General features: G+C 37.7%; 1 protein-coding gene across 1 annotated transcript in view; it reads left to right on the forward strand.

Annotated features, from left to right (window-relative positions):
* Window positions 1–1,013: 1,013 nt before the first annotated feature.
* The window catches only part of stat6 (signal transducer and activator of transcription 6, interleukin-4 induced), a 49,872-nt gene continuing 35,836 nt past the window's right edge, over window positions 1,014–15,049 (forward strand). Inside the window, exons 1-5 of the mRNA XM_079587741.1 lie at window positions 1,014–1,198; window positions 8,575–8,717; window positions 10,784–10,928; window positions 11,727–11,810; window positions 11,920–12,100. Coding sequence (XP_079443867.1) covers window positions 8,587–8,717; window positions 10,784–10,928; window positions 11,727–11,810; window positions 11,920–12,100 — 541 coding nt within the window. The 5' untranslated portion in view covers window positions 1,014–1,198; window positions 8,575–8,586. The remainder of the gene's footprint in view (window positions 1,199–8,574; window positions 8,718–10,783; window positions 10,929–11,726; window positions 11,811–11,919; window positions 12,101–15,049) is intronic.

Consider the following 15,049-nt stretch of genomic DNA (forward strand, 5'->3'; position numbering starts at 1 on the left):
TTATTTTAACGCCGTAAACATTGAATTGGTAGGCTATTTTTCTCAAAATCGCTAATTCTTTGGTCAAACATGCAGCACTGCCAGCTTTTATTTTTAGTGCATTAAAAATAAAAATATGCTTTGTAGATGTCTTTCCTGAGGACGGGCAAGAAGGAATTAGGCAAAAAAAAAGAAAAAAAAGAGCTTCTTTGAGAAGCGGAAACCTCTTACGAAACTCCTTACTGGAAATCAAGCGTTTCTAGCAGAAATGGCGTTGTTTCCCCGCCTACAAGTGACGTTTTCTCCTGAAATATAGGATCGCCTCTTTTGAACAAGCATATGATGCAAGAGATGTTGTCTTGCTAGCTCTCCAGGTTTTGAGACACAAATATATACTGGAGAGAGAGAGAGAGAGAGAGAGAGAGAGAGAGAGCGAGCAAGGCAACATTTTAGGCATCATATTTGTCATTGGTGATAAGCTAATGCAGTTGAATTTGTCCTTCTTTGGTTGAACACTAGTTTTCAGCACAATTTATTTTACATCATTAAATGTAAAAAAAAAAATTAGGCGAATTAGAATAGCCTATATACCATTTATAACGTATATATATATTCGTCGTTGGTAAATATTTATTCTTGGATATTTAAGAAGAGGATTTTCTCTCTTTCATTTTCTTTTTCCAAGTTCTTTAAGGTTTTTGCGACGCTAAAACATAAAGGCATACAAAGAGTGACAGGGAGAAGGAAAAAAAGCCTGTAAAATAAGTTGCTATTAGGCTAATGTTAAATAAAATCATTTCAATAAAAAAATAAAACAACATAATCTGAAAATTAATGAACATTCAGACGTAGCTACAAACGATTAAAATAGGGAGTATAAATAAAATATGAAGATATAAAAGTATGAAGATAAAAATGTGAACATTCGGATATAGAATTTTCGGTCACACGCATAAAACTGGATTTAAAAACAATTACATAGCCTATATTTTATGTATAGGTAAATAAAACAGACTAGATAATTATTTCAAATTCTGTCCAGCCGGATAAAGATTCTCATTCACCAGGTAACGTTAGAAGAGCTGCATCAGGATGGCCAATAGGCAGCAACTTCAGTGTAAAGTGAAAGTAGGTGGATAGAAAAAAAACAACAAACGCACACGGAAGGCGCAGACTTATATCTCTTTACGTGTGTTAAAACAACTGGCGTCGAAATCAGGTAAGTTATGTTCTCACATCATTGTATATTTTATCTATATAAACTACTTACAGTAAGTTTATCGCGACCTGAATTTGTATATCGCTTAATGTTATGAGGAGGGAACATGAGTTTTGTACTTTCCTCTAACGTTACTGTAACGTTACACGAAAATTCAAGCGAAGCGAGCAACCAGAACAAACAAAAAGAATCCATCAAAGTGTTCTATTACGACTAAAAATCCCACTTTATAATAATTTCATCTCAGTATAGTTGTGAAGTTGGTTTAACTATGACGTTATAGACTATTTAAACGACGCCAAAAAATTAGGCTGCATGGTCATGATATACTCCATGAAAAATACGCGAAAAATTGACTTAATGAGAATTCACATATTAAACAAGTTTCCTGTATCAGACAGAACTGAAAACAGCAAGGGAGGAAGGCCTACTGAAATGGCTAAAACCTAGTAGGCTAGACTGTGCGGAATGTCACGTTATATGGTGTAGTGAAGTGGAAAACGATGTAGCACGAGCACCTACATAAATTCACGCCCTGCTCTCTGTTCCCCATATGTATGTGGCATTGGTGTGTTATGTTCTTTTGTTCATTAGAGAGTGGTCTGGCCTTTACTAACTGTGCTCACTGTTGTTGTTGCAACATTGCATGTGCCAGTCTCAGTCTTAGGGATATATCACCCTCATGCTGTTATTTTTCATAAATATTATATGATTACTAATGGTGGCTTTGCTCTCTGTGGCCCTTTTACATGCATTAAAAAGGTTTAGTGACGTGTTTGTTTCTGTGCAAAGTAGATTAGATGGCTATCCATCTATCCATCTATCTATCCATCTATCCATCTATCTATCCATCTATCCATCTATCCATCCATCTATCCATCTATCTATCTATCCATCCATCTATCCATCCATCCATCTATCTATCTATCTATCTATCTATCTATCTATCTATCTATCTATCTATCTATCTATCTATCTATCTATCTATCTATCTATCTATCTATCTATCTAAAGTTTAATTAGGAAACTGTGAAATTATCTATCTAAAGTTTAATTAGGAAACTGTGAAATTACACACTTCTGCTCGAAACAAAAAAGTAGAATGTCTTTCCCTACTATCGTCTGAGGAAATAATAGCTACTTTTAAAGTTTTCAGTGAAGCCAGTAGTTCTCAGCAGTATTAGCATCAACAATGCTTTAAATTAATGACTAATTGCTTTAAATGCTTTAAAATACTATGTTAAGATGTAAGTGTAAATTTAAGTTTCTCTTAAGTGCAAGATAAAATGTGATAGGTGGTAGGCTACTGACAGAAAACTGCTAGTTTGTTCGTTTCTGTCATTTGTATATGACCTGTATGAATGCAGTCATCCATTCAATGAAAAGAGATAATAATGGGTAAAGTGGATGAGTGCTCCATGTGTCAGATGCCAACTGCTGTCAAAGTTTGGCTGGTTTGCTGTTGAGAATTTGAGGTTGAGAGATTGCTTTCTATTTTCCATTACAGCAAATTAACTTTATATAACTCTTTAAAGGAACACTCCAACTTTTTGGAACATTAGCTTATTGATAGCATAAATAGCAGATTTACGCGCGCAAAATATGCAGGCTTGCATGATTTCATAATCCCCGCATTTTCGTTGCAAAAAGTCACATATATCTTAGCAGAAAGTTGAAAAATGTTGCGTTTACTTCACACAAGCAGCCATTTGCCCTGTTTCCATGGGAACGTTATGAAGTGACGTAATTGCGCGACATCATTGAAAAGCTGTTTGACCACAGGCGGAAGTCGACGCTGGACAACCACTTTGCCACTGTCATTTTTACAGAAGTTTTAGCATATTCATTTTGTAAAGCTACAGAACTTGTTCGACTCATCAATGTTTTGTAAGTTTGAGCCATGTGTTTATTAAGGTCTGAAATAAAACAAGATGAGAACTTAAATATTCCCAGCACTTTATGTGATGTAGTATGCTTGCTTATCATAGGAAGTAATAAGAAATGACTCTTAACATTTCTCTTGGGGGAATTTTTCTTTCTTTCTCTTTTTCATCAAACCGCAGTTTTTGCAAGTTCCCGCAATTTTTGCAAGTTCCCGCTATTTTTGCAAGTCCCCGCAATTTCATCGCATAAAATTGCATAAATATCCTGCATATTCCATCGCATTTTTTAAGAAAACGTGCCGCATAATCAAGGATTTTTGCCCGCAACAATCACAAAAAAACTTCTGCGTTTTTCTGGAGGGACTGGTTATTTTGTCATTTATTGGCAGCAGTATGCTAGCTGGAGCCGTTTACCTCCAGTCTTTGTGCTAAGCTAGGCTAGCGGTGGGTGCGTCAGACAGAGTTATGGCACGCACGGAGATGAAAAGGGTATGGACTTATCTAACTCTGGGGGATACGGTCAATAAGCTAATGTCCCAAAAAGTCAGCGTGTTCCTTTTAATATTACATTTGCTTTTTCTTTTAGTCCAATAAGATTGAACAAAGAGCAAAACTCTTGCTTCTCAGATTTTTCCTTTAAGAAAAACACACCAGTATTCTCACACGTATTTCCTCTGTATTTTCAGAAATAATTTCAACTATGTCAGAAACTGAAGTGTGCAATCAATCATGATGAGACATTTCAATATGCACTAAAACCCATCTCATCAGATTTCTCCAAAACCCAGTTATCTGAGCTATCCCATTCATTTTAGATGCTTACAGTACAATTGTGCCTTTTTAATTTTTATTTCTCTTAATATAAACATCTGAGATCATGTTGATACCTTAATGAAACAGGACTATGAAAGAGCAGCCTTTGCAATAATAAAACAAAATGTTTTACTTGATTTTTCGTCTCTGCAAATACATAAAATAGGGCACTGATCTATTATTAAATACGATTTTTTTGAGAATATGACATTGCTTTGCAGCCAGTAGCACTAACAGTGCTGAAAAAGAAAGATTAATAAACATAAATGTAATAAGCTAAACATGAACAATTTCTATGTAATCCTTTTTTATGTTAGAGAAAGAACCGTTTTGTGTTCTTCAGATGATAAGTTATTACAGAATGCAGCTGTGACGCTTTGTCTGTGATCTGCTGCAGTGATCAAAGCAACCCTATAGACGTGATTTACAGGTGAAACTCGTGCGAAACTCGAAATATCGTGCAAAAGTTCATTTATTTCTGTAATTCAACTTAAAAGGTGAAACTAATATATTATATAGACTCATTACATGCAAAGTGAGATATTTCGAGCCTTTATTTGTTATAATTTTGATGATTATGGCTTACCGCTTATGAAAACCTTTTCACAATATTCTAATTTTGAATTTGGGGTTTTCATATAAGCTGTAAGCCATAATCATCAAAATAATAATCTATATAATTATTAGTTTCACCTTTTAAGTTGAATTACTGAAATAAATTAACTTTTGCACAATATTATAATTTTCTGAGTTTCACCTGTATTTGGCTACCCAATGATTAGCCTTAAAACCACTTCCATGAATATGCCATCTCTTATTTCCTCAAGATCTTTGTTCCTTCATTTATTTATTTTTCGCTCTATCTGCTACATAAATAAGCACTATGTTTTTACCAGATCAGTTTTTCCTGCACAGCTTCTGGTGTTCACACAATTGGAATCTAACACAACTATCTGTTGTCTCATACGTGATAGACTACATGTCATGCATGTGTACATTTACGAAAGAACTTGAATTTTCATAGGTCATCTGTTTGTTCTACATCCTGTAATAGCATGACATAGTTCCGTTAAATGGTTTATCTTCAGATATTATGTCTGCACATAGGTGTGGTCTTTTTTTTTCACCTACGCTGCACAAATCCCTTTGTCAAACATTAGAACTATAGTAAAACTTTGGAGCAAAAAACAACAACAAGAAGAATTGAGGAAATGCAGATAGGCTAGCCTATTATTTGGAACAGAGGGATTCCCAAATAAAGAGTCATGACCTTTAATGTCTTAATGAATGAAAATGTACACCTTATGACTTATTTAAAAAAAAAACTCTCAAAAGATCAAGGGATTAACCTAGTATTGAAGAAATCCCTGGAAAATATTTGTATACAATTTTCAGAAAACTGATATTTGATTTGGAAAAAAAGCTTTAAAGGAACACTCCGACTTTTTGGGACTTTATCCTATTCAACGTATCCCCCAGAGTTAGATAAATCCATACATACCTTTTTCATCTCCGTGTGTGCTATGAGTCTGTTTGACGCACCCACCGCTAGCCTAGCTTAGCACAAAGACTGGATGTAAATGGTTGCAGCTAGCATACTAATCCAAATAAGTGACAAAATAACGCAAACATTTTCCTATTTACATGTTGTGATTTGTATAGTCACAGAGTGTACAAAAAACAAAGTCAAATGAGACACAGACATATTTGAACCGTATAAATACTGGGAACTATATTCTCTGAAGGCGAAGCACTGCTACTTGGGCGGAGTGATAACCGCAGCACCTGAGACGCGCCGTGGTGAGGAGCAGAGAGTTCGTTCAGAGCGCGTCTCAGGTGCTGCGGTTATCACTCCGCCCTATATTCAGGGAATATAGTTCCCAGTATTTATACAGTTAAAATATGTCTGTGTTTCATGTGACTTTGTTTTTTGCACACTCTGTGACTATATAAATCAGAACATGTAAATGGGAAAATGTTTGCGTTATTTTGTCACTTATTTGGATTAGTATGCTAGCTGCAACCATTTACATCCAGTCTTTGTTCTAAGCTAGGCTAGCGGTGGGTGCGTCAAACAGACTTATAGCACGCACGGAGATGAAAAAGGTATGTATGGACTTATCTAACTCTGGGGGATACGTTGAATAGGCTAAAGTCCCAAAAAGTCGGAGTGTTCCTTTAAGAAAGTACAAACTGGCTATTTAAATAGACATATTGGTTTGTATTTTTGTAGAATTTTCATAAAACTAATTGGTTGGTTAAACTGATATTTAATTAGGAAAAAAAAAAAAGCTTTAGCAAAGTAAAAAAAATATATATATATATATATATATAGAGACATAGATAGACATATTGGGTACGACTGATCTTATCTTATGACCTTATGCGTTTTCCTTTATGGTGTTAAGGGATAGTCCACAGAATATATTTGCAACAAAAGTCAATGAATTCCAGTGTTTTGCATTTTTGTGTGAACTGTCCCTTCAAGTTTGAAAAAATCTTTTTTGTCCATTAATATTGTGTTGAACTGACACTAGTAGCTTGAAATCAACATAGATGCTATTGTAGAAATATTTTATTCATAAAGAAAGTGTGTTTGATAATAAGAGAAGTGAGTAGTATTTGGCTGGTCATGTGATCCCAATATGGCAGCCTCCATGAGGTGACCCACTTCATGTTACATGAAAAGCTTTTTTTTGTCTTATGATATAACTGTATTTATCTCATCTGAGTGTACATATTTACATGTATACACATTTAAACATTTCTAAAGTTCATTTCCTTAGCGATAAAGCTTTTCATGAAGCTCAAATGACTGAAAAAAAAAAAGCTTTAAGAAAGTACAAATCGGCTATTTAAATAGACATATTAGTTTGTACTTTTGTAGAATTTTCATAAAACTAATTGTTTGGTTAAACTGATATTTAATTAGAAAAAAAGAAAAAAAAAGCTTTAGCAAAGGCGAAAAAAAAGAAAGAAAAAAGACATAGATACACATATTGGTTACTACTGATCTTATCCTGTGACCTTATGCGTTTTCCTTTATATTGTTAAGGGATAGTCCACAGAATATATTTGCAACAAAAGACAATGAATTCCAGTGTTTTCCATTTTTGTGTGAACTGTCCCTTCAAGTTTGAAGGGGGTTCAAGTTATTTCATAACAAATGCTGATTAGCTGTTCAGTTTTATGACTTTTCTAATAACATTCATACACACAGCTTAAGCCTGGACCTAGTTTTTGAAAAGGTTGTAGTGTAAAAAATTCTGATAGTGATGCAAGATAAAATAAAAAGATATGTGATAGTCATATTTAAGACCAATCGACATCTTTTTCAGAAAGAAATGAGAAGTGACACAGTTATGGACATGATCCAGCATGCTTATGCCTGGGTACAGTTTGGTTTCAGTGCTTGAATCTAACACGCCACGTGTGCTTCAATGTATCCTGTCAAAATGATCTAATCTGTTCATTGGAATGTATGTTGGAATGAATTGTGTGTAAAGTATACACATATATTTACGGACACTGAAACATATAATATCAACATACTCACAGCACCTGTTTAAATCTTTTTGATGTTCGCAGAATATTATTATAAATTAGATTAATTATGTTTGATGGCATGATCACATTTATTTATTACAGTTAACACATTTCCCTCATATAACATTACTGGGTTTGTGTTTCTTAGAAGAAGGGTTTCCTCTTTTAGATCCTGACAATTTGCATTTCACCTTTAACTGTCTATCTAAACGTAGAAAAATATATGTGTTCATCGTATGTACAAATAATTAAGTTCCATTACAGAAGAAAAAAATTTAAGAAATGTTTTAGGTCAAGAATGACTAAGGTCAGAGGCATTATCATATTAAATTTGGTGTATACACCACAATAAAATATGTTCGAATCTTCTTACAATGCAGCATAGTTAATTAATGTGCTAAAATTACCATCTATGTAAGCAAACTTGTTATATTAGTGATGGTTGGGTTGCAGGGCTGTTGTTTTGTCAAACGTGCTGTGGTATACAGTGTCTTCTGTCCCCTTATGTTGGGGAGAGATAAGACAGACATGCTCTCTTTTCTCCCTTGCCCAAACAGAAGTCACACAGAGCAGTAATAACACACTCTGCTCTTTCCCCAACACATCTGCCTGTGCTCTTTACATGTAATTAAACCAGAAAATAACCTGAAATACAGCATGCTACAAAATGTTGAGCTTTATCTTGTGATCAGATGCTATTTATGAATTTCTAAAAATGACATTTGTTTTGCATAGAAGAATTCAGATTTCCAATTCAGTTTGTCTATCCCTAGAATAGGGAAGTTGTATATTTTCAATATATTATATCCACTGACAGTCTATAGAGGCCACATCTGTCAAGCTCCAAAAAGGACCACCTTAAATGTTGTCCGTACTGTTTGTAGTTGTATTCCAAGCATTCTGAAGCCACACAAGTACAACTATTTCTTTTACAAATTGAACTGAACCAATTCAGTGATCAGATGATTTTAGAAAATTTGGAATATAGAGGTTGACTGATGTGGTCATATGAACTGATCTTGAGAATTAGTAATCTTCATAGATTTCATTTTTAATGAACGATTCCTTCCCAAGGAATTGAAAATGCCGTTTTTTTTCAATGCGGTGGTAATGTTGTGATTTTTACTGTTGCAGTGTTTGCACACTATGGCGATGTGGGCGCAAATGTCCCCGCAGTTACAGTTCCTGCCAACTCAGATGCTGAGCGAACTCTATCCAGATACACTCCCTGTGGATGTCAGACATTATCTGGCCAACTGGATAGAGGAGCAGATATGGTATGACATCACTGTTACAAAAATCAAAATCATGCTTTTATTTTTATGTTGTATTACGCTTGACGCAGTACTTTTTTTTTCCATTAATTTTGTGTTGAACTAACACCAGTAGCTTGAAATCAACATAGATGCTATTGTAGAAATATTTTATTCATAAAGGAAGTGTTTGATAATAAGAGAAGTGAGTAGTATTTGGCTGGTCATGTGATCCCAATATGGCAGCCTCCATGAGGTGACCCACTTCATGTTACATGAAAAGCTTTTTTTTGTCTTCTGATATAACTGTATTTATCTCATCTGAGTGTACATATTTACATGTATACACATTTAAACATTTCTAAAGTTCATTTCCTTAGTGATAAAGCTTTTCATGAAGCTCAAATGACTGAGTGCACCTTTAAAATGTACTGGTGACTAAGTGAAATAAATAAATTGAAACTGAGTGACTACAGTGCTTTTTACAAGCTGATGCAAACAATTTAGTGTAGTTTAACTTCTTAGGAATTTCCATTAAGTGAAAGAGATAATGATAAAGCTGAATCATGTTCTGTCATAGTGACTCACAAAAGGAAGGAAGGTTGGAGAACAGCACAGGACAAGCTAGACTAGAAAGGCTTTCCTTGTCAGTTATATGGCCCTATGAAATCCGTTTTATTTTTCCCCAAATTACGTAATTTCTTTTTTTTTCAAAATTTCGTTTTTTTTCCTGTTTTTATTTTTTTGGACTAAATACAATTTTAGTAATCAAAAAGCATGTCTAATCAATCGAAATCATGAAACTTATACAATTTAACAACAATTTATTACAAGTTAAAAAGTACATGTTTAGGGCCCCATGAAATAAGTTTTATATATTTATTTTCTCAAATTGATTTTTAAAAAAACAAAACAATTCTGTGTTTTCTGTTTTAAGTTTTCCATTTTAATGGTTTAATTAAATTTCAATAATCAAAAGGCATGTCTAATTAATTGAATTCATAAATTCAAATCAAATGCAGGCATAAAACATTAATTTAATTTTTATCTTTTAATCGTATAAAGTTTTCACTTTTTTTTTCAAACAAGGTGCTGCACAACAGAGCTTTACTCTTAAAGTCTGCGTGAACCGGAAGTTGCAAACGACTTTTCTCCAGTGTTGTGACGTATTTCCAAGTGAAACAGAATATTGAACAGAGGGCAGGGTTTTACTTTAGCGCTCCTCCTCTCCATCTCTCCTCATAGCAGACTAACGGCTTGAGGGGAGCGTTTTCAACCCAAGCCGTCAAACCTACGTCATCAGAAAAGGAACGCCATTCCAGACCGGAAGTAACTTTTCAGACTTTGATTAAAGATTACCACGGCAAACTATTTTTTTCTTTGTATTAGCTAATTTGCACAGCTTAATCGTTCAACACAAGACTAGTAATATGCGCTAACAAAGTAAATAGGGTCCATTTTGATTTCATGTCGACTTTAAAATTAAAACATGGATGAAAAATGTTTATTCCTTACAAAATATATTTAAATATAATAAATAATGTATTATTATTATTATTATTATTATTACATTGAGACATAGCTAATCTCTACTGTACAACAGTAATATATTTCTGTCGCAATTTCTTTAAGTTAAACCAAACTTTTATTTTGGCGGGTTGCCGTGAAGACCTGTTTCTATGTGTTTATGATATGGCGATAGATTTTCACAAATGAAATGAATGGAAACTGAGAATTCTCTCATTAATGACTCACCCTCATGTGGTCTTTCGAAGGTCTTACTGGTCTGGAACGTAATTAATGACAGAATTTTCCTCTTTGGGTGAACTAACCCCTTTAAATGGTCTTTTTGCGGTTTAATATTCACAGACACTAATCTATATCATGATTTGATTCAAGTGTACTGTCCTGCTTTTTATTTATTCATCAAAAATCTGAGAAATTCCTTGAAATTCCACATTATACAGTAAAATTCGGTTTTCATGACTGGATTCTGCGACTGGACGTCCGCATTTTCTGCACCACGGAAATCATAGGGCCCTACAGTTACCAAAGATGACTTAAAAATGTCATGTCTGTGTTTGATTTAGGGAGAAATTTGATCTAGACAACATGGAGCAGGAGCCTCAGGCCCGAATACTGTTGGATCAGATGGTGCGTTTGCTGCAGGAGGTTGCCCAACAAAACCCTGATGTGGTGGAGAAGGTCAAACTACAACATCTCAGCAAGAAATTGGTGTGCACAACAATAATTATTAACACTCATAATAATTCATTAACACTCATAATTATTGCTGGCTTCATATAACTTATAAGCCAGTTAAAATAATGATCTTAAAACAGGAGTTTTCAAACTGGGGCCCTGGGGTGAGAAATGTGAGGAAAAAAAAGATTTTACAGAACTGCTCTGGAACAATATTTCTTGTGTCATTTTAAATTGAATTGGAAAAAGTTTCTCTTCATTTTTGTATATTTAACATTTCTCACTGCACAAAAAATACATCATGTACAAAATCAAAATTGTCTATATTTAATAATTTGCTTTGGCTTCAATACAGTAACAATATAAAAGGTAATTATTTATTTTTTACAAATAACAAAATGTCTTTAACAGCACACTTTTTCTCACACAGTGTAAATGGGTCCTTATACATGGAAATATATAGCTGCCATTATAGTTTAGGAGGAGAGTTCTTTCGCAGTACTCATATTTGAGAGCCCATGGCATCAAAAAGTGAAAACTCCTGCTTTAGATGATCTACATCACCATGTGGGATGTCCAGGACAGTTGTGTTATGTCAATACAAGGAGTTATTGCATTCCAAAAAATATAGTTTTTTTAAAAGATTCATTATATGCTATATAACATGAATCATGTTGATTTTCATTTCTTTTACATTGTGAACACTTATGGATCACAATATGGAAATACTTTTTACTATTGGCAGCCTGCCATGTTGACTTGTTTACATTGAACACACTGTTTGTATTTCTGACTATTTACTATGTAACCTCATGAATTATTCCTCCTCAGAGTGTGTACCAGACACAACCCATGCAACTTGTGAGGACAGTTCGAGATATGCTAAGGAAAGAAAGACAATTGTTAGGACAGGCAGTAAGCACAAAATAACCTTTAATTCTGAAGTATCAGAACATTTATGTGTTATATGTAATATAAATGTCCGTTGTGTCATTGCTCTTTGTGTCTGTGTGTTTGTCTATAGGGTATAGCCTTCCCACCCTTTCAGCCCATGTCTGTGGTTCCTCCAGCTGCCAATGGCACCCCACAACCTGTAAGGGACGATTTTAAGGCTGACGTGGACAATCTGGTGCTCAAAGTTTTGGAAATTCAGAACTGCAGACAATCTCTTCATCAGATGCAAATGGAAATGGAGCCCATGCAAGGTAGAAGATCCAAATCTGTTTTGAACAATGTCTAATAAGATAGCTTTTGGAAGGTTTCCATTGTGTGTCTGTGGGATTTTAGACGCCGGGATGGCGTCAATTCCCGGGCAAACGCCACCTTACTCCGAAACCCGGAGCCCGGCGTGACAATAGAGTACTTGCTTGTAGTTGAGGGAGAACAAGTACGTTTTGAAAATATAGTTTCAGCTTTACGCATGAACAAAACTGCTGTTGTTTTTTTGAGATCTGAATCATTGATTAACTCCTTATCAAGCGCCCCCCTTTTTTTGAATATACATGAAAATGCACATTCCGAACTTAAATGGTTGTAATTCAAGAATGCTTTGGAGTATAGATGTAAGATTGGTCTTTTTTTTAAGAAGACATTTGGCAGATTTTTGTAGAAGAGAAATAAATTAAGAAAGTTAAACAGCAAAAAAGTTATAGAAGTTTGAGTTTATGAAAATGTACAACGTTAAAAATTTTATTCATATTTTATATAAAATATATATTTTCAAAACCTGGAGGACTCTAAAAATGCAAAAAAATCAAAGGCACAAATCTGAACAAGTTGTGTTTAAAATTTTAGGTTGATATCTCAAAAAATAAGCTTTCAGTGAGATTTAGTTTGGGCGCAGTACCAAACTTTTTCACTAGTTGACATTACTGCCCATATAAGGGCACCTCCATTTCCATATGTTGTTTGAGGGATATGAACGTCTCGGTTACGTATGTAACCCTCGTTCCCAGCTGGTGATTGCACTGTAGTTTTTTTGCTTCGGAGCCAAGCCTGATAACCTGGCCACCCCGGCGGGCGGCAGCAGATGTGGCGACGGGACATACGTCTCCGTTCCCTCCTTCAGGGAACGAGGGTTACATACGTAACCGAGACGTTCCCTATCAGTCGGTCACTACGAGTATGTCGTGACCGACAAATAGGAATCCCTACCAAAGCGCCACAGCTGCTGCACCCCGTCCAGCGCCCTGTGCAAGCCTCTACACCTTCTTGCCTGGAAGGACGATAGGAGGAGGCTTACACAGAGTGAACCCGTCACTGTTGTTCTGTGATAACCCACACAGTGAGATTATTGGATAACACTGGGAAAGCGTGCCCGAACTGAAGGAGGGGAACGCTGCGGAAGCCACATTCTCAAGGAGTTAAGTGGAGATAACATATGGACTAACCCAAGGGTTGTACAGCATATGAGTAATGGGTGACTTAGCCCAAGGGAAAGACACGGGCTTCCGTTTAGGAGCAGCCGTGGAGAATATACACATATGGGATCCCCGTAGGGTCACACATATGGGACCCAGCCTATATCCGGTTCTCAAGGATTCAGCGGATACAGGCCTGGCACCGGACGCTCCGCCATGTCCGGGCCGAGGGTGTTTGGAGGACTCACAGGTTTTTCACACTGGAGAATAAGGGTGCACAGTAGGGTGCAGCAAGCCGACAGAGCCGGGCCTCTCAGTGCTTCTACCCGTCTAGGGTGAGAACACGGGAGGAGACCGGCTCTACACGTAGGCTATAGTATCTAGCGAACGTGTTAGGTGTCGCCCAGCCCGCAGCTCTACAGATATCTGTTAGCGAGGAGCCACGTGCCAGCGCCCAGGAGGATGCAACGCCTCTCGTAGAGTGTGCATGCAACCCGAGCGGGCAGGGCACGCCTTGAACTTGGTAAGCCAAGGCGATGGCATCCACTATCCAGTGGGCCATCCTCTGCTTGGAGACAGCCTTTCCCTTCTGCTGGCCTCCGTAACAGACAAAGAGCTGGTCTGAGGTCCTGACGCTTTGAGTTCTGTCCACGTACATACGCAGAGCGCGAACGGGACAGAGCAAAGCCAGGGCTGGGTCTGCCTCCTCCAGGGGCAGCGCTTGCAGGTTCACTACCTGGTCCCTGAAGGGAGTGGTAGGAACCTTGGGCACATAGCCAGGCCGGGGTCTCAGTACAACATGGTTGTCACCCGGCCCGAACTCTAGGCACGATTCATCGACCGAAAATGCCTGCAGGTCCCCTACCCTCTTGACCGAAGCCAGTGCAACCAGCAGCAAAGTCTTCATGGAGAGAAGCTTCAAGTCTGCTGATTGCAACGGCTCAAAGGGAGCATCCTGAAGTGCTCGAAGCACCAGGGAAAGGTCCCAAGAGGGTATGGAGGGGGGTCGAGGAGGATTTAATCGTCTCGCCCCTCTAAGGAACCTGACGACCAGGTCGTGCTTTCCAACTGTTTTGCCATCTATGTGGTCGTGATAAGCTGAAATAGCAGCAGCATGTACTTTGAGGGTGGAGGGAGACAGCCTTCGCTCCAGCCCTTGCTGCAAGAAGGAAAGCACGGAACCTATCGAACATCTTCGGGGGTCTTCTCGGCGAGAAGAGCACCACTCAACGAACAGGTTCCACTTCAGGGCGTACACACGTCTCGTGGATGGCGCCCTTGCAGAAGTGATGGTGTTAAGTACCTCTGGGGGTAAGTCACCTAGAACCTCCGCATCCCGTCCAGGGACCAGACATGGAGTTTCCAGAGGTCTGGACGCGGGTCCCACAGGGTGCCCCGTCTCTGAGTCAGAAGATCCTTCCTCAGAGGAATGGGCCAGGGAGGGACTGTCACGAGGAGCATGAGTTCTGGGAACCAAGTCCGGGTGGGCCAATAGGGAGCCACCAGAAGGACCTGCTCCTCGTCCTCCCTGACTTTGCACAAGGTCTGTGCAAGTAGGCTCACTGGGGGAAACGCATATTTGCGGAGGCCCCGGAGCCAGCTGTGTGCCAGTGCGTCCGTGCCGAGTGTTCCCTCGGTCAGGGAGTAAAACAGCTGGCAGTGGGTGGTTTCTGAGGAGGCAAACAGGTCTACCCGAGCCTCCCCGAACTCTCTCCAAATCAGCTGAACCGCCTGGGGGTGGAGTCGCCATTCTCCCGGGAGCACAGCTTGTGATAGCTCGTCGGCCACACGGTT

Source organism: Phoxinus phoxinus (assembly GCF_949152265.1).
Source record: "Phoxinus phoxinus genome assembly, chromosome: 18".
Taxonomy (NCBI): Eukaryota; Metazoa; Chordata; class Actinopteri; order Cypriniformes; family Leuciscidae; genus Phoxinus; species Phoxinus phoxinus.